General features: G+C 37.8%; 1 protein-coding gene across 2 annotated transcripts in view; it reads left to right on the top strand.

The window, feature by feature from the left end:
- The window catches only part of SEMA5A (semaphorin 5A), a 311,419-nt gene that overhangs the window by 287,426 nt on the left and 5,889 nt on the right, over positions 1-18,104 (top strand). For both annotated transcript variants that reach the window (XM_066326614.1, XM_066326605.1), the window contains 4 exons: positions 7,783-7,953; positions 12,942-13,097; positions 15,166-15,213; positions 17,466-17,677. In XM_066326614.1, the coding sequence (XP_066182711.1) occupies positions 7,783-7,953; positions 12,942-13,097; positions 15,166-15,213; positions 17,466-17,677 (587 nt within the window). The remainder of the gene's footprint in view (positions 1-7,782; positions 7,954-12,941; positions 13,098-15,165; positions 15,214-17,465; positions 17,678-18,104) is intronic.

Consider the following 18,104-nt stretch of genomic DNA (forward strand, 5'->3'; position numbering starts at 1 on the left):
CTTAAGCAAACCCAGAACTCTGTGAATATTCTGGCTGTTCACTGAAAGCAAATTTCTCTGCAGTTTTATTGCTAACAGGAATGGTAGAATTGTTTGAAAACTTGAATTCCCTGAGGCACTCAAGGCCCCAGCTCTCCTGCTTGTGGGGCAGATCCATGGGGGATTTCTATTGAGGATCCCTGTTTTGATATGGGGATGCCCATTGAGACATTGAAGTTTTAAAAGAGGCACTTGGGCAGAACCAGCCAGTGCTTTCTGGTGAAATTTTCTTGCTGTATCCAAGGAGGAAGATAGCTTCAATCGCTCTTTTTGTAGCTTCTCTATCTGGGGGTGTGAACATCTGAGGAGATCAAGCGAAGAGATGATGCTTCTTTCTGAGCATAGACACATGACAAGTGAAGGGTGTCCATATTTTCTACACTAAGCACTACTGGAGCGAGGTGGAAGGGAGCCAACAGAGAGCCAACGTTTTTCAGAGAACTGGGAAACTATGGTCCAAGTCTTCTCCATGTGGGCACAGTCCTAGTGCGTTATCTGATTCGTTAGTTCCCAGACCGGAATCATAGCGCCTTGCTTTTTCCAGGATAATAAAAGGATAAAAAGTTCTGTTTCATGTAACTGCACTGTTCAAGCAGTTTGGCAGTAATTCATTAAATCAAAGATTTAGAAGACCATTGTACCAACATGTTCAAACCTCCCCAGGGATGTGTGCAATATGTGGAGCAACCTAGAATATAACAACTCCTCATGGGCTTCTGCTTCCCTTGCAAAGGGAATCTCTCCATAGGACACTGCCGTCAGCTTCCTCTGAAGCACAAGAGTCATGTGGTATAAAGTACCAGCTCTGCTCACAAGCTCTGAGATATCTGATTGTATCACCACACTGTAGTAACTGAAATAAATTCATTAAAGGGACAAAGATTGTCTATAAATGGGGCTAGATTTGTTGTTCAGCCCTTGCTGTTGATTTTCAAATTAAACACGATCTTTAATTTTTGGGGATTTTTTTTTAAAGTTAAAATAAGTCAAAAGTTTCCAGAAGTGATATTTTTATTAAGCTCTTCAGGTATTCACTGTTATATTTTTTGAAAGAAATTGCTTTAACCAGTAAAACGCACTTATAAGTTTGTTGTAGAGGCCCTAGTTGTTAATGAGATAGACAATACCTCAGACTAAAAAACATTAATTTTAAGGCAGAAATTAAAACTGCACTTTGAATTTGAAAATGTTTAAAAAAATCAGTTGGTATAAAGTGTGGTGGGCTTTTCTGAAGCAAGAACCAGTGCCCTAATCTATCTAATAATTTTATTTAGAGACAAGTTTTATTTTTCTTTTCAGTGCAAAGAAAATTGGAATGAAGATGTAGAGAATGAACGAAATATTTTGATGTATCATAGCCTGCAACAAGGAATCACAAAGTTCCTCAGCTACAGAATTACTGTTTGCCAGTATTTAAGAAAAAAAAACATAGGAGACTAAATCAGATCTCAGATAATCTGAAGGGAAAACTTTGCAAGCACTAGATGAAATTGATTTTTTTTTTTTTTTTTGAGACATGGGAGAGTAAAATATCATTTCAGAATAAGGCTTATTGATAAGACCTGATTATAAACTTGTAGGAAGGAAATAAATTCTTACTGGAGAAGCACCCCAATAAATTTGAATTCTCTTAATTTTTAAATGAAAGAGACAGAAAGGCTAAGGAATGTGAGGGGATTTTGTTCTGACCTTGAACTGAAAGCATTTTCCATAGTTTTCCGTAGCACTAGAATTAAAACTGCAGCAAAGAATTTGATGATGTCTAAGATTTTCATGAGATCCTCCATGGTAAGGACAGCTTCACCTCAGCTCTCTTCTGGCACAAAACCCCTTAGTAACAGTCCAACCCAGTCATTACACTTCCAGAAATATTCTGTTAGCAGGCAGAGGTGGAATGGAAACCATAAAGAAGCTTTCCTGCCACTACAAGCTCAGTTCTGCCTATTGCAGGCAGGATCAACTCCTCATGGTGTAAACTGCTGAGAAAGGGGAGTGATAGAGAAATATACCTAGCAGTGTTTAAGTCATGCTGAAAGTCAGTAAGACTTTATATTTCTCAATGAATTTCCCTGGCCTCTGTGTCATCCTGGAAGATACTAAGTGCTCTGAAGGACTGAAACAACGAAAAAGCCCATGGAGCAATCAAAGTGTACAAGGCTGCCTTGTCTGGTTAAGTGCCTTGCAGCATCTTAAATATACTTATTAATATATTAATAAACAGAAATTGATGGTTAAATGCAGGATCCCAGAACTTCAAACAAGTGCTGAAGTCATCCAGACTCTGCCTTCTTTTAAACCTTTTTTAAGCCTGCAGGGGAAAGAGAAACTGAATTTTTTTTCTGCAGTATAAATGGACCACTGATGGGCAGATTGGTAGCAGTCACTGGGCCTTTTGCTCATAGTATTTGAAGGCTGAATATATAATAGTAAATTGAACAGTGCCAGAAAATTGCCAGAAATTGTATCCAGGTCCTGGAAGATGATTTGTATTATTCAAGTTTTAAAATGATCCCTCATACAATTTTGCCTTCAACTAACCATCACTCTCCCAAATAAGTTGCAGAAATAGTTAGTGAGCAATAGGGTAAGGGCATGTTCTCAGTACTGTTTCCATCTGGCTAAGCTACTTTGAGGGGTAGAAGAATTTGAACTATTTGAATTTGAACTATTGTCTTGCACTAGCAAATTATGCTTTGAACCTGTACCTCAGCTCGTTTTTTTTTTTTTATGTCTCGGAGATGTGAATAGCATTAAGCTGGCAAGAACTGAACTGAACAACCTGAATAACTATGGAAAGGATCTGTGAATACTCACTGACATTTCTGTTTTCTTTGAGTTACTAATCTGCAGTCAATAATAAAAGGAGTCTAAAATCAGTCACATCAGGGTTTTGTTATCCTTGGGGGTCTGCGAGATACTTACATTATGAAAAGAGATAGATGATGAAGAGAAGTGTTTGAAAGATAAATTCTGCAAATCTAAAATAATTACAGGAATTTTCTGACTATAAGATCTTTTTGACAGACAATAATACAACCAAACCTAAAGAATATTGTCCTAGTTCACAGTATTGCACATCTCTTCAGTTACCTCTGTGGGAGAAGACAACTTTCATCATTTGTGTTTTGTTTTGTTTCTTGTTGCCTTCTTTTATATTCCCTTGCATAGGGATATAGGCACACTTGACTGATGTGCCTTAATTAGACATTTAAGGCAGAGCTGTGAGCATTAAGGTGAGCATTCCTGAGTAGCATGGGCTACAGGAGTTCCTCTCTTGCCCTCAGGGCATGGTGGAGGATTAGAAGTTGCTATCTCTTAGATTTGAAATTCTGATTCTTCATGACAATATTTTAGGATTTTACCAATTACAGATTTTTATTATAGTAGTTCTAGTTTTATTATTAGTTTAGTTCTGAAATTTTAGCTGAGAAGATCTGAATAAATTCATATGTCACTAAACTTCCTAATAGCAATAGTGAGTTTGAGATATGCAAAAACCACTGAAAGATTTTTGAATCCCTGAAAGACTATGTAAGTTATTTATGCATTCCCTGAAGCCAATTGCTTTTTTTTTTTTTTTTTCTTTATTTTTTTTCTCCTTTATTGTTTTCCTTTCCTGCTATTATTTTTTTTTCTTTGAACTCATACTTGGCCACAAGAAAACAAAAATGTATTTAAAAGAATAAAATTTATCCTGCAGTAACTTCATAAGTCAGGAGGAAAACGAAAATTACTCCAGTAAATGGAGGCTGAAGCTCATCTTGTAACATGTAGTGATCTCTCTAGGTGCTTCTATAGATAGCAAGAAGAGGGATGAACTTCTCTTTGAAGAAACTGTTCATTTTCTGACTTAAAAGTCTCAGTTACAGACTTAAACCCAAGTGGACCCTTGGATTTTGTTATTGTTTTTTTTTCTTAGAACCATTTGTTTGCTTTGTGTTTCTGCATTGCACTATTTTGACTGTTTGCTTCATCCAGCATTGCTTTTATGAATAAAAGGTATCATAGAAATTAGACTTTGCCTTTGTAAACTATGATGTAAAAAATGTTCTTTTCCCACTGAAACATTCAGCAGTATCCCACAGGATTGGGAAAAAGCAGTAGACTAAGTGATGCAGAATGGGATGATTCCCCAGGTGTCTGGAAGGGAGCAGGAGGCTGCCCAACATGCAGACAGTTTATAAAGGAGCCTGCAATTCTATCTGTGTTCTCATGAAAGCAGGTGATGTCAGCGTGTCTGCCCACACTTGCTTGTAAAACCCGAAGTGCATAGCAGGGTATCCAGTTTACTGAATTGTCTCTTGGAAATTCTCCAGTTGTGTGGATGTTTTGTTGTGTCCTCAGGAGATCCCATTTCTGTTCACTGTTTCTTCCTGGCACATCCTCTTCCCTATGGTGTGTGTTTCTTTCATTACAGTGAAGAAATACTTATTAACCTCAACAACGGCCAGTAGGCAAAAAGTTGTTTGCTTTACTGTAAAGGGAAGAGCACTGTTTGATAGCACCCTCGTAGCTAAAAAGAGCCTTCTTCCTAAAGGGACCAACCTCAGCAATTGTCAGAAGATGTAAAGACTCTAAATCTTTCATTGTGGAACTACTTTAATGACTTTCTTTTGTGCAACATCTCTACAAAATTGTTATGTAAAGAAACTGTAGTGACTGGAACTTTTCTTGCTGCTGTGTATTTTTCCTCCTATAAGAGGCAGAAATAACATTGAGGGCTCCATGACAAAAGGAAAAAAAAAGGAAAAAAAACCAACCAGATGGTGCTGTGTTGCTAAGCAACTTAAAGAAAGATGAAAGAAACCATAGAGCTCTATTTAGGTCTTGTAAAAACTCAAGCAGTAAATACCCACTCCTTTGATCTTATTTAACCATGATGAAGCCTTATTATCCTCTGTTGCTGAAGAGAAAAAGTTCTGGCGACTTTATTGAAAGAGGTAGTTACAATAGTCCTTGGAAGGTTAGAGGCAATCTGTCAGTAAATAGTTGCTAAAAAAACTCAGTTATAATTGCACTGTCCAGCTCAACTAAGATCAAATCTAACACTGTCTATTATATTTGTCCTTCCCCACCTTGCCCAGACCCACTTGTCCCTTTACACCTGAAGACACACAGTGCAGCCATGATCACTGCAGCTGTGGGACATGGGGATCTTCCTGGGTGTCACATCGGTCTCTGTGTTCTCAGCCACCTGTAGATCAATGGCAATTTCAAATGCAGGTGCATTTGTAATTCTCTTGCTGGTCCATGGAAAAATAAGTAGGAAAGTGTGGGGGATCACTGTCTCCATTAGAGTGAACAATGCATTGGCAATGTTTGCATATGATTTATGTTTTGTTTAGTTAATCTCAGGCAGAATCAATTCTGTTTCATGAAGACCTATATGCTGCAGCAGACATGCCTCTGATCATTCATTTGAGCTAGTCAAAGATCACTTTAAAGGAAAAAAAATAAAAGAAGAAAAAAAGGAGTATCTAGAGAGGTAAACTTTAATATTGTATGAAATAAATAGGCTGGGTAACAGCTTCTGCTTTTATTTGACATATTAAAAAAAAAAAAAAAAGGAAAGAAGCAAGTTCTGAATAAAAGATACCATGTCTTGAAATTGTTATAAAATTGCACAGTATATTTCATCTGCACTGAAGACAAATAACCTATGGCTTTCTTTTATATGAGTTTGCATAATACTGCATTAATAGAGTTAGCTCAGGCAAAAAGACATATTTGTTTTCCAGTGAAAAGCATGAATAAGAAAAATACGAGTTGGAGAACAAGTCAGATACTCTATCAAGATACAGTATTTATTTATGATAGGTGGTATAAAACTCTTTCATGCATGATGATTTGTTGTACGATGTAGCAATCATTGAAATCCTTAATAATGGAAATAATTTATTTAAATTGCATACTTGGAATATAGTACCATATTATAGAAATCCTGTCTGTCAAATCAGGCTTCAGAGTTCAGATTAATTAACTGCAAGAGTTTTCATAACTACAGGTCTTACCAAGGAAGTGCCAAGTCCATGCTTTCTTCATTTTTAGGATGTGTTGCAAACAAACAGTACAGGGAATAAAATGCAATATATTCAACAGCTTTAGTCACAGGATTAGTAAATAGTCTTTGGTATGCAATAGTGACTTATCTGTTTGATTAGCAGTTGAGAACCTGAAGCTATACTGTATCTGAAATGACATTAAAAATGCATGCATGTATAGCTTTTAATATAAAGAATTCTCCTAGCTCATTTTCTCACTGTTGGAGATTTTGCATAGAAATCACTCAACTCACCAAGTGCTTTTGTGATGTGCAATTCTGTAAAGCCAAAACGAGTATTTTTTTTAATGTTTTACATCTCCATTTAAGAGAGAATCTAAATGCAAATACCACATATATATTTTCATTGTAAGCTAATTTTTTTTAAGATTTGTGACCTTTTTTGTTATGGTAAGAGATAATGATGGAATAGCATTTCAGTAAACCAGTAGAAATTGTCCCTTAAAAAGCTGTTTCATTAATTGAACAGGAAAGATGAAAAAGACATGGTAAGTCATTTACTTCCATAAGAATTCAAGTGGTAATGCTTTAAATTGAGATTTGAAGAGAAATTAATCTTTGAAGGATATGAGAATTTTGAAAGTTTAGGGGTCTGTTAAAAAAAAAAAAAAAAAAAAAAAAAGAGAGAGAGAGAGAGAGAGAGAGAGAGAAAAGATAAATGAAGGAAATACTGAGATTCTTTGCAGAAAGAATATTTCCCTGGGAGTGGGACAACTACATCTTACTTTGTTGTGTGGCTACAGGTACAAAGTCTTTGGCAAATGGGCTGCAATGTGGCTGTAAATACTAGAAATACATCCTGGAGCAGTAGCTTTAAGGACAGGGGCTCAAAGGAGCCAGAGTGATGCAGGCAATGAGGTGAAGTTTCATTTAAATCTTGTCTAGTAGCCATGTGTCATAAACCATATGACAAATGGGTCCCCCATGAAATTCAACCTGCATTTCAGAAGAATGTTGTGAAAACTCTGACTAGAGAATATTCTGACATACTTGAATTATTAAATGCAAAATGGGGTTGGGACGGGAAGGTAAATAAGAATATTTATTCTTCAAAACCTTGTTTTAGAAACTTAAAGTGGCAACTCCTTTTTGTTGATGTGTGTTGCTTTCTTAAACTTCTGCCATTGTTCTACTTCTGACATCAGTGGTAGAGCTCTGTTAAGACTGTAACATTATATTGGCCCATCAAATCCTACAACTGTATTAGGTCATTTGAGATGGGTTGTAGGGTTAAGGCAATCTACCTGGGTTGTGAAACAAATGTTGGATTCCTCCATCCTTTTGTTGCTATTATTTGGCCAAGTTTTATTTCTATCAATAAAAAACTACTCTGAGCTTACAATATTTCTGCTAAACAAGCTTTGGTTTTTGTTTCCTCAAAACTGAGAAAAGAAAAGAAAAAGAAGAAAAAAGATTTTTTTGCCCTTAAAAGATATTATAATATCCACTAAAAGTATTTTATATGTATGAGTAATTTTGTTTGGCTTTTCCAGCATACCAGAGCCTTTTAAAATAAAATTGCATTGTGATTAAATTTGTGGGAACTATTTTCAGTGGTAGCTAAAAAATCCAGTCATTTCAGTAGGCTGTGAATTAGATCCACAGAATGTGAGAAAGATGAGCTGGATTGTGTCATGTCGTGTCATCAGCTTGGAAAAATACAGTATTCTTCGTCTTTTCAGTGGATGGAGGCTGGTCTTGTTGGTCGTCTTGGTCCAAGTGCTCAGCAACGTGTGGAGGAGGGCACTACATGAGGACACGCTCGTGCACCAACCCAGCCCCAGCCTACGGAGGGGACATCTGCCTTGGCCTGCACACTGAGGAGGCACTCTGCAACACGCAGCCCTGCCCAGGTACACACAAACAGCCCATCTTTCTTCTTTATGTGCCACAGAATAAGGCATTCCCAGTTAGGAAACACAATGTCCTTGATCTATTATTCAGAAGGAAATTATTTCTCTCTCTTATTAAGTGCACAATCAGCTCTTACCGTGCTACAATGCTGCAGTAAATCAAGTACTAGCAGAATATGTTCTACAGGACACTGCCTCCCCCCTCCATCTTTAAAAATTAAAATCTAAGTTACTGTATCTGAATATGGATTAAGTTAAATTGTGTAATATTTGAAGTAGACCATTGTTTATGAGACTTTAATAAAAATATCACAAAGAAGTGCTTTTGTTACAACACCAAACATTCACAGCAAGCATATTGTTGAGGTTAATATTCAATACATGTTATCACTAGGTCCTTCAAGTAGATAATATTTGCTCTGTTTTCATATAAAACAAAGAAAACTTTCATGGTCTTTGTAAAATTCCTTCTTCAACTTTGGATGTTAAGGAACAAAGACCTGATCTTTTTAAATGACTGCAGAGTGCTTGTACACTGTAGAGTAAATAAAATATCTCAGCACTCCTGCTATTTGTATGGTATTATAGGTCTTGTCTATTTCTGTAACTTTGACTCTGCCTTTTGACTCATATTAAAGGAAACTCCTTTTTTAAATGAAACTTAAGTGAGAAACTGAGATTAAAACCACATAAACTTTCAGTTATTGCTGATTAGTGGATTACAAGCAACAACAAAAGGAAAGAAGCTCTGATTCCAGACTGTGTTGCTTGCTTCACTTAGAGCTCCTAGACATCATAGCAAAGGTTTTCTGCTCATATGATGAGGCTGTGCGTGGCACAAGCACAAGCACTGAGGGCAAAAGCCCCATGAGTTTGAATGGATCATATTACTTTTTATGATTCTTTCCTTCTGTAGGTACTACTTATCTTCTAGGAGAAATAAAGTACCTACTTCGTCAAAATTTAAGCATATTGGGTTAAAAAACCCAGCTGGGTTAAAAAAAAAAAAAAAAAAAAAAAAAAAAAAAAAAAAAAAAAAAAAAACCAACAATCATAGACATCAGTTGATTATTTGATTTTCTGAGACAGATAGTGTACATTTCCATGTAGAAGTTGCATAGCTGCCTTGAAATCCTTTAAGGCATCTTTGAAAGGTCAGAGCTGGAGTGTTCATTGTGATAGTATTGTAGCTATTTCTCTTGTGGTGCATTTACTTTCTGCCACCATTTTCCTATAAATCATAGTTTGCAAACTTTCATAAATAATTTCTTCATCTTGTTTTGACCTGCCTGTGACCCAAATTTTGGAGCAGATGCAGAATGGAGGAGGAGGTTGATTTCATTCATCTTGGTCCAAGAAAGTGGAAACCCTTATAAAACAATAGCGTTTCAGAGGCTTAAAATGTATTTTTCACATTCTGTAATATTTTATAGATATTTCAACCTCACTGAAAATTTGCCATAGGTTTTTGAAACAACATATCATCCACTAGCTGTGAGAATGGCCCTTGCCTCATGTTTATTACAATAGAGATTTCAAAACTGCTTTTTGCTGCTCTTATTTCACATGGGTATGGGTCAAAAATAACCGCAGTGCTTTATAGATCAAGTTTGGACAGATGCCCAAATGCCTGCAGAGCCATTTTCTTGTGGTAAGGACCAGGTGAAGAGTGATTCCTTGTGCAGATCAGAAAACACCATTTCTGATATTCACTGTTTGAGTGATATGCTCAGGATAATACAATAGTAATGGCGCTTGGAATCTAAGAACAACCAACCAGCATAGAACTGAATATGCAAAAAAATGGAAATGATTAATGGCATTTCTTAAGTTGTGAAAAGAACAAAGATTTTTTTGAAATACCACTTTTTTTTTTTTTTTCATTCCCAAAGAAAACTAGCAGAAAACTAAACTTTCTGGAATCCTGATACTAAGGATTTGTTGAGGATATATAGATTTAATGGCAAATCCAACTGAAAGTATTCAAATATGCACTTAAAAGAAAGAAACAGGCTTGTGTATAAAAAATGCATCAGTTTTTCTCATCTTATATTTTAAAAGCTCTGTCATTGAGTTTGTAGTTTCTATCTTAATTTACCCAAATGCAATTGCAGCAATATGAAGGGAAGCATTGCAGTATTCATCAGTAGTGGCTGATTATCAATAAATGTAACCAGTTGCAGTGGTGTCTGCAATATGTTGCATAAAATATTATTTTATACCTTAAGAATTTACAACTTCTGTAAGAGGTGAAAATACATTCTGTCCTTGGATTGGTGACTTACATGTACAAATAATGGACAAAGCAGCTGAACACTTAGAAACGCTGCATGAAAAAATTTATGTTACATTGATTAATCTGATCTTTCTGCAGTGCTGCCTTCACCAAGGGATTTCTTAGGAACTGCTTTATCTTAACCTGGCTTCAAAGGCCAGCCAAGACTCTGTACAAAGAAGATATGACATGTCATGATTAACCCTTGCCATGTTAGAAGTGAAAAGCCAGGTTAAACACCTCTCCAGTCCTCCCTCTCTTCTACATCCTCATGACTTGTGCACAGAACTGAGGAGCAAGTTGAGAGGAGCCTGCCCAAGGTGGAAGAGAGCCTCAGATACTTTGAAGACACAGAAATCAAAGGAACAAGCCAAGATAGCTGACTCAGTAGAAGAGCATGCAAAAGCCATGGGATCACATCTGACAATTTGAAGTCATACATCTGTTAGTCTTGGGTGCCTTACTTTTCTGCAGCTCTCTAGCTCCCAACAACCTCCTCAAACCACAGGTTTGGTGTGAGGACCACCACTGCAGGGGTGACCCTCTGTTTAATGCTTGCACTGATGTGCCCCCTCTCCTCCTCTGTGATTCTGTGTGCCAGATGAAGCTGATCAGCTCAGCCCCAGACCCACAGACTACCTGTCCTGTAGTGTCTGAATGCACTGCAGGACACACATAGCTTCTTTAAGGGTCCCTTAAGGAGCAGTTATGAAACGGTGACTTGCCCAGTCACCCATATATAACTTAGCATGATCCCTGTGTACTCAGAAGTTCCTATTTCATCATAGGATGTAGTTTCTTCAGCAAAGGATCTGGCAGGTCCAAAGTACGTTGAACAAGATTGGACTGCAGAGTGCACCAGCCAACAAGATGCATTTAGGATGCCCACAAGTATTTTGGCACCTGCTGCATATATCCCAATTATACCAGGACTGGAGAACAATCTTGGCTCTGGCTTAAACATGCTCTCTGCCACCAGTGAGAACTGGGCCAAGATTTATAATGGGCAACATTCCTTTAAGCTTGAATGAGCAGGGCTTTATTGTTACTAAAATGGGTAAAGATCCAAATACTTATTTTACTTAGATCCAGCAGCTGACACTGGAGGTGATAACAGCAGCTCCTGGATGTGCCACACTAAGTAAGCAAGAAGAAGCCTGTCCATTTGCTTGACTCCCACCTCATCTCTCCTACCTCCCTGAATTAGGATTGAACTACATTTTGGCATCTGTCTCTGTGCTCTGAGTACCCACTCTGCTAATGAGCCCCTCCCAGGACCTTTCCTAGGAAACAGAAAAGTCGGAGGACAAAGCTGAGTATTTCTGCTACTCACAATAACAAGGTCTTACAGGCTGATTGTATCACGGTATTTGTCCTGTTGTTCAAAGAAGGCCTCATCCAGACAGTTACTAATTGTTCATTATCTATCAATATCCTAGTTCTTACCTGACCTGCTAGGTAAATCTATTTAATAAAGAATACCTATTGCTTGGCATTTTTCAAGACTGCAGTCTCAAATATTCCTGCTGCAGCCTGTTACATTTTGGATAACTGAGAGTTTTAACTTCTTTCCCATGTGAACAAGGGGAAAGTAATGAGTAAATGTGGACCTTGTATTCTGGAATTATACAAGGCATTGAAAGGGGCCCCAAAGGGTGTAAAACTTGCTTGACTTTCCACCTGATTAACAGTGTAGAAAAGCTTCACTAATTCACAAATTGTAATGTTCTTCAATCTAACTTGAATCAAAATTAGAAAATACACAACTTTTCATTTGAGGCAAAATGAAATTTTCTTCATGTTGGCACAAAATCACTTGAAATATTGAAGCAGAAAAAAATTGGTTTGGAATAGTAGGACACTATTTATTCTATATCAAAACCATAAAACCTGTCTCTGTGGGAAAGCTGACAGAAGAAAGGAAGTTTACCTAAGCTCTGTTATTCCTGTATTTGGCAAACTCAGAAGACTTCTATGAATGCAAGGCTTGGCCTTGAGCTGTAAGAATGCTGAGTGCAGTAAACTCACACCACCTCATGGGAATGAGATCAATTCGCTTCATTTAAGGAAAACATCTGAGATCACAGGCATGAAATAAAAATATCTTAATCAAAGCTACATAAGGAGAGGAAGAAAGATAGAAAAGAAATAGAAGGTGACAAGCTGAATGGGGAGGAGAAGATGAGAATCTACAGCCAAGAAATAAACCTGAAATAGCAAAAGCTAAAAAAGAAAACTTTTAAAAAAACCTTCAAGATGCTTCTATTTTTGTGGTTAAATACACATCCTATTCCAGATTAGGATATGTACTCTTATGGTTCTCATTGCTACTTGTCAGATACATAAAAAAATGTGGTGCTCTTGGCTACCCTAATGACCTAGACCGGAATCAATTCCACAGCTATCACTCTTTCAGTCACCCCCACAGAATCCTCTGGCTTCTCACTTCTCACACAAAGGCCATGGCAGAAGCCAAAACCATGAGATGTCTGTGGCAAATTTACCATTACATCCACATTTCAGAGACCTCTGCCAAAGCCAAACTGCCTTTGTTTCGTCGGAGTGAAGGAGCTGCCCTCTGCTAGATGATGGTAGCTGGGGAGAGGAGACTTTCTGTCCTAACTCAGAAACATAACCTATTTCTCTCTCACTCAGAGCACTTGAGCTACTCAATCACAGTGTCTGCATGTGTGTCCCTCTCTGCCTGTTGCAGACAGCTGGTCTGAGTGGTCCGAGTGGTCTGGCTGCGACTCGTCTGGCGTCCAGACCCGCGCTCGGCAGTGCGTCCTTCTGTTCCCTGTGGGCAGCCAGTGCACGGGCAACACCACTGAGAGCCGAGCCTGTGCTCCCGACTCCAACTTCATACCAGGTGAGACAGACAGCTCCTGGAAGGGTCAGTGAAAGCTCTCAAGGTTTCAGGACCAAGGCATAGCACTGCTCCAGACTGCACTGTGCAGATCCATGAGCTGAAGCAGAACTGGCCTTTAATCAGCACAAGGATGTTAGTCTACTGTGTAGAGACATTGTTGTTAGATCTGGTGTCTACACAAAAATCTGTCCCATGGCATCCAGTGCTATGGAGCTGTCCCTACTGTCACTGCCTGGGACTTTGGTTAGTCACTGTCACAGCATTCTGCAGGTCTCTCCCATTCTGCTTGGTAGCAGGGGATGAGTACACCCAGCAAGCCGAAATAATTTGCTTTTTATTTTAAGTGTTTTTGAGACTAGGATTATTAAAGAAACATTGCTGTAGGTTTTGTGATTTGCATGTACAAAATGAGTGCTGTGGTTCTTAATCTGGAAATCATTTCAGATAGTCCCTTACATTAATAAGTAAATATTTGCTCAGAAAGGCAAATACTATTAGCTTTGCCTCCAGTCCTTATCTCCCATGACTGCTAAGTACCTGATGGATAGTCACGTTATTATTCTATAGTATTCATTAAAACTCATGACTGTACTTTTGTTTTTAAATCACAGGAGTCATTTAAATCCGCACAACAGTATGGGTGGTCACAACGCACTGCTGTTAACTGTTGACTTTCTCCCTATGTACATTAAAAAAAGCTAGGAGTCTTTTCATAGACAGAAAATTTTACATTTTAATGTATCATTTGAAATGTAGCTGTGTTTATTCAGTGCAGCAACCTTTTCTTTGTATGACTATGCAGTAAACTATAGTACAATGTAAAAAAGACATCAGCAAAGTTAAACTCTGTTTTTATGGATGGTGCATAATGCTTTAAATCCCAAATAGTATTTTCCTCTAAAACCAATGTGAAAAATGTCAGTATGAAACAAAACCTCCCATATTGTATTTTCCCTTTTCTAAGGCTTTTGAAGCTCTATTGATATTTACATTCTGTGACTCTGCAGCTTAATCCAGTATAAATTCTACATCTTATTTTGGAAGGTAGGCATTTTCAGAATCTGAAACAAGCCACCACATCTCTTCCCTTACTGTTTGTTTGCTGCTCCTCCTCACATTGCCAGTAACACAGAAGATAACGTCAGGCCCATTACTCCCACCCTAGGGAATCGAGCTTACTTTCTTTGGTTCACTTAGCTCACTTTTACTCGTCCAGGAAACTCAGGGGTTTCCCCCCTAGCTCTTGGCTGAAAAGACTAACCCCTGCAGAAGTGGCAACTTTCCTCTGTTGTAACAACTGGACACATAGTACTAGCCAATTTCTGTATCTTTTCCCTCACTTTATTTGTCACTTGGAAAGAAGTTATCAAAGAACTTAAAATTCTGCTTTTTTTAAATCCATCTATACTGTGGCAGTTACCCGACTTGTATGCAGGTGATCCTTGACCCTTTCAGAGTGGTTCAAGAGACTGATTTGTAAGGCAGAACTTCCCTTTCTAGAAACTATGGTCTGGAAGCAAGGAGTGCAAAAGCTCCATTGCCAACAGATTTTATTCTGTATTTTCAAAGTAAAAATGATAAAGATACAGGCTGGAATTGCATTTTATTAGTTTACAACTGAGACCTATGAAATTGGCAGTAGATTTTTTTTGAAGATGCGTAAATTCCCACTTTTCACATTAGTGCTAGAAGTGACTTCTAGTAGTAATGAGCACATTTGAACGCAAGGTAATTAAACTGTAAGTAATTTTGCTTCGCTAAATCAACTCTTTCTCCACAAGCTTAAATTCCACAAAGAATATTTCTATGTGCATATCACCCTTTTCATTTCAGAGATGTTTTGGGCACTAATTAAAAATACTTTGCTGCTTTTGCTTCGGAAACTAATGAACCTGAAGATATCATAGGTCCTTTCTATTAATTCTACCACATAGTCAAAATATTTTTTACCTTGAATTTGAGGTGGGTGTAATAGAATGAATTTTTAAATCCTTACTGTGTAAACCTGACTCGAAGTTCTCTGCAGTATTTTTTCTCCTTGGCCTAAGTGGTTTGTTTATTTTTCTAGAAATATCAGTGGCACGATCCAGCAGCACTGAAGAGAAACGATGTGGCGGTAAGCTTTTCAGCTCCAGATGTCTATTAAATGCTGAAATATTGATTTCCCATTTTTTCACTTTTGTTTTACCTTTTGCACTCCCTTAGTATTATTCTACCTTCTGAATGCTGCATTCTCATTATTTACACTTGTCTAGAAAAAAAAGTAGTTACTTGTACAGAAAAATGTAGTTATTACAGGATTTCTCATTAAATATCCTTCTGTCATTGGTGACCTTTGAGAGTAGAACACGCATTATTGGATGTTTATATTTTCTTCTTTGTCAGCGTGGCAGTCACCCTTGTACTCAAAAAGAAATACCTGTAATAATCTAGTTATCAGAAGGTCAAAATTTGTAAATTTGATGCTCCGCCTTTTTCAGGATAATAAGTCCACAAACCTCTTTTAGACTCCAAATAAACAGCAGAAAACCAGCCTGCTAACAAATTTAATAGCCCAGACTCTATGTGGGACTCATTTTCAGTTTCATTGCCAGAGACAAAACTAAATAGTAAAGAAAAGGTTCCATTCTGTAGAGTTGTGATGCTAGAAAAATAGATCTTGAAAGGAAAAACTTTGAAAACTACTAAACAAGAATAATAAGAAGGAAAATTAACTTTTTTATTTTTTCTGTGCTGAGCTATCACGCTTAGTCTGTGTTGTCATGGTAATAGCTCTGGCCAGTTCTAGTATTCTTTCTTCCATGCACAGATAAGCTGCATTTTTAACCTAACAAAGGACAGTGAAAACACAGAGGTTATGCAAGGGTACTTGTGCATATGGCAACTTGTTATGGGAACCAAGATAATGTCATTTGATTTTTTTTGCTAATTAGCAGTGGTAGTCTGAAAACATTTTGCCAAGTTCTGCAACAATGGGAACCCCTAATAAAGGTGTAGAGGGATATTTTAGTGATAGATTGATATAATGACACAGTCAGCTAAATCACCTCAATATTAGTTTGTGTTTCTAAGTACTCAGTAGGCATGTAAAGGTCCTACCTTAGATTTTACAAAAAATGAGTTCCATCTACTGGCCTATTTTTCTGTATTACAGTGAAGAAGATCTAAGAGATGTTTTTAAGACTAGCCACCAGTATATCCCTTTAAAATCCTTCGTTTATACATTTAGGCAACAGCAAACAAATTTTCAGTCATGCTAAGATGAAATTTCCAGCATAAGCTTCTCAGTGATACTTCTTCCCTCAAGTAAATCAAAAAGCACAGCTCCAGTTCATAATAACAATGAAAAGCAAAGCAATTTGTTTATTTTGAGCTAATCCTACTGATGCCATATCTGATCTAGTATCTCTATTCAGTAACATCAGGGGATGGTTGTGCTTTAGCTTCCCTCCTACAGTTTCATGCAGCAATAGGCTTCCTCTGTTTTAATCCTTGCGTAGGTGGAGAGGGTTTCCCATGGTCTGATGCCATTGTACTTTGAAGAGCAGAGCAGATGGGAGGGTGCTGGGCTCTGAGTTGTTGATTTTGCACTCTCTGGCTGCCATGCTTAAAGGTGTATTGAGATTTAAGGAATCCATCTCTTGCCACTTCCCATTTCCCTCTAGAATGCTACAATTTCTTCCTCACTCCTCCTTAAATAAATAAAAAATTCCAAGAGCTAGGGAGGGAAACAAACTGGCCAAGATACAAAAAGAATGGCAACCAGCAAGAATCAAAGCAGGGATGGAAAAACATTTGCTGCTGCTTCTGGGACAAGCATCCAACAAAAGGGATATGGAAAATGTTAAATGGAAAGCAGGAACAGGCTTCAAAGATATCAGGATTTTTTTCAGTTCTGCCACGAGTCACTATGTGTAAGAGAAAGAACAGTAATAGCAGCAGAGGAGGTGATACTGTAATTCACTGAAAGAAAAAAATAAACTTATTTATGTACAGTATATACATAATTTATATGTAACAAGGCTGTGTTATACAGTCTGAAAAAGAAACCTGACGAACTATTCAAATATACAGAATGCAATTACTTCTTCTTTTATTTGTGTTCTGAACTTGTTTAAGCATCTTTCGACAATCTCTACTTACAGAAATGTATGAGTATCTAAGAGTCTTATAATGGTCCCTTCAGGGAGGTAAAATGAATTTACTACTGTAGGGTTAAACCATTGCAATTGAGATGTTTCAGGGAAACACATGAAAATTCCCTTATTCTTATTTGAATCAAGCGCTTGTCTACATTTTTCCTCTGAGCTGAAGCTTTTACTGCTACTGCCTTTAAATTAAGATTGCCGCCTTCTCTCCGCTCCGCAGAGTTCAACATGTTCCACATGATCGCCGTGGGGTTGAGTAGCTCGATCCTTGGTTGCCTTCTCACCCTGCTCGTCTACACGTACTGCCAGCGCTACCAGCAGCAGTCCCACGACGCCACCGTCATCCACCCGGTGTCACCCGCCCCGCTCAACACCAGCATCACCAACCACATCAACAAACTGGACAAATACGACTCCGTAGAAGCCATCAAGGTGAGCACAGGGCTGGGAGCTACTATTTACACTCTAGACAACGTTTCTCCGGTATCAAAAGAATTCTCCTTTCTACTTTTCTGCAGCAACATCTGAGTTCAAATTATACTGATTGTTAATGACAAAAGTGGATTTCACCTGAGGTATTGTAATTGCAGATCCTTTCATTTGTCAATCCCTGTTAGGCAGGGCGTTAGATTTTGCTTGTGTGCATAATTTATACAGCAGGTTTTCCTGGGGAAAAAAGCAAATCACTCAAGTTGTTTTGTGGATTTTTTTTTCCTAATTGTGTTCCCTAGTGGCTTGTTCAAGAAGTAAATAGAGCCATTCACCATGGCATCTACTGAAGAAAATCCTTTGACTCTGATGATCCCATGTCAAGGGCACTCTTCATCTACCTGCACTATGTCTCTATATGGAAGATGTA

Source organism: Sylvia atricapilla, chromosome 1 (assembly GCF_009819655.1).
Source record: "Sylvia atricapilla isolate bSylAtr1 chromosome 1, bSylAtr1.pri, whole genome shotgun sequence".
Classification (NCBI taxonomy): Eukaryota; Metazoa; Chordata; class Aves; order Passeriformes; family Sylviidae; genus Sylvia; species Sylvia atricapilla.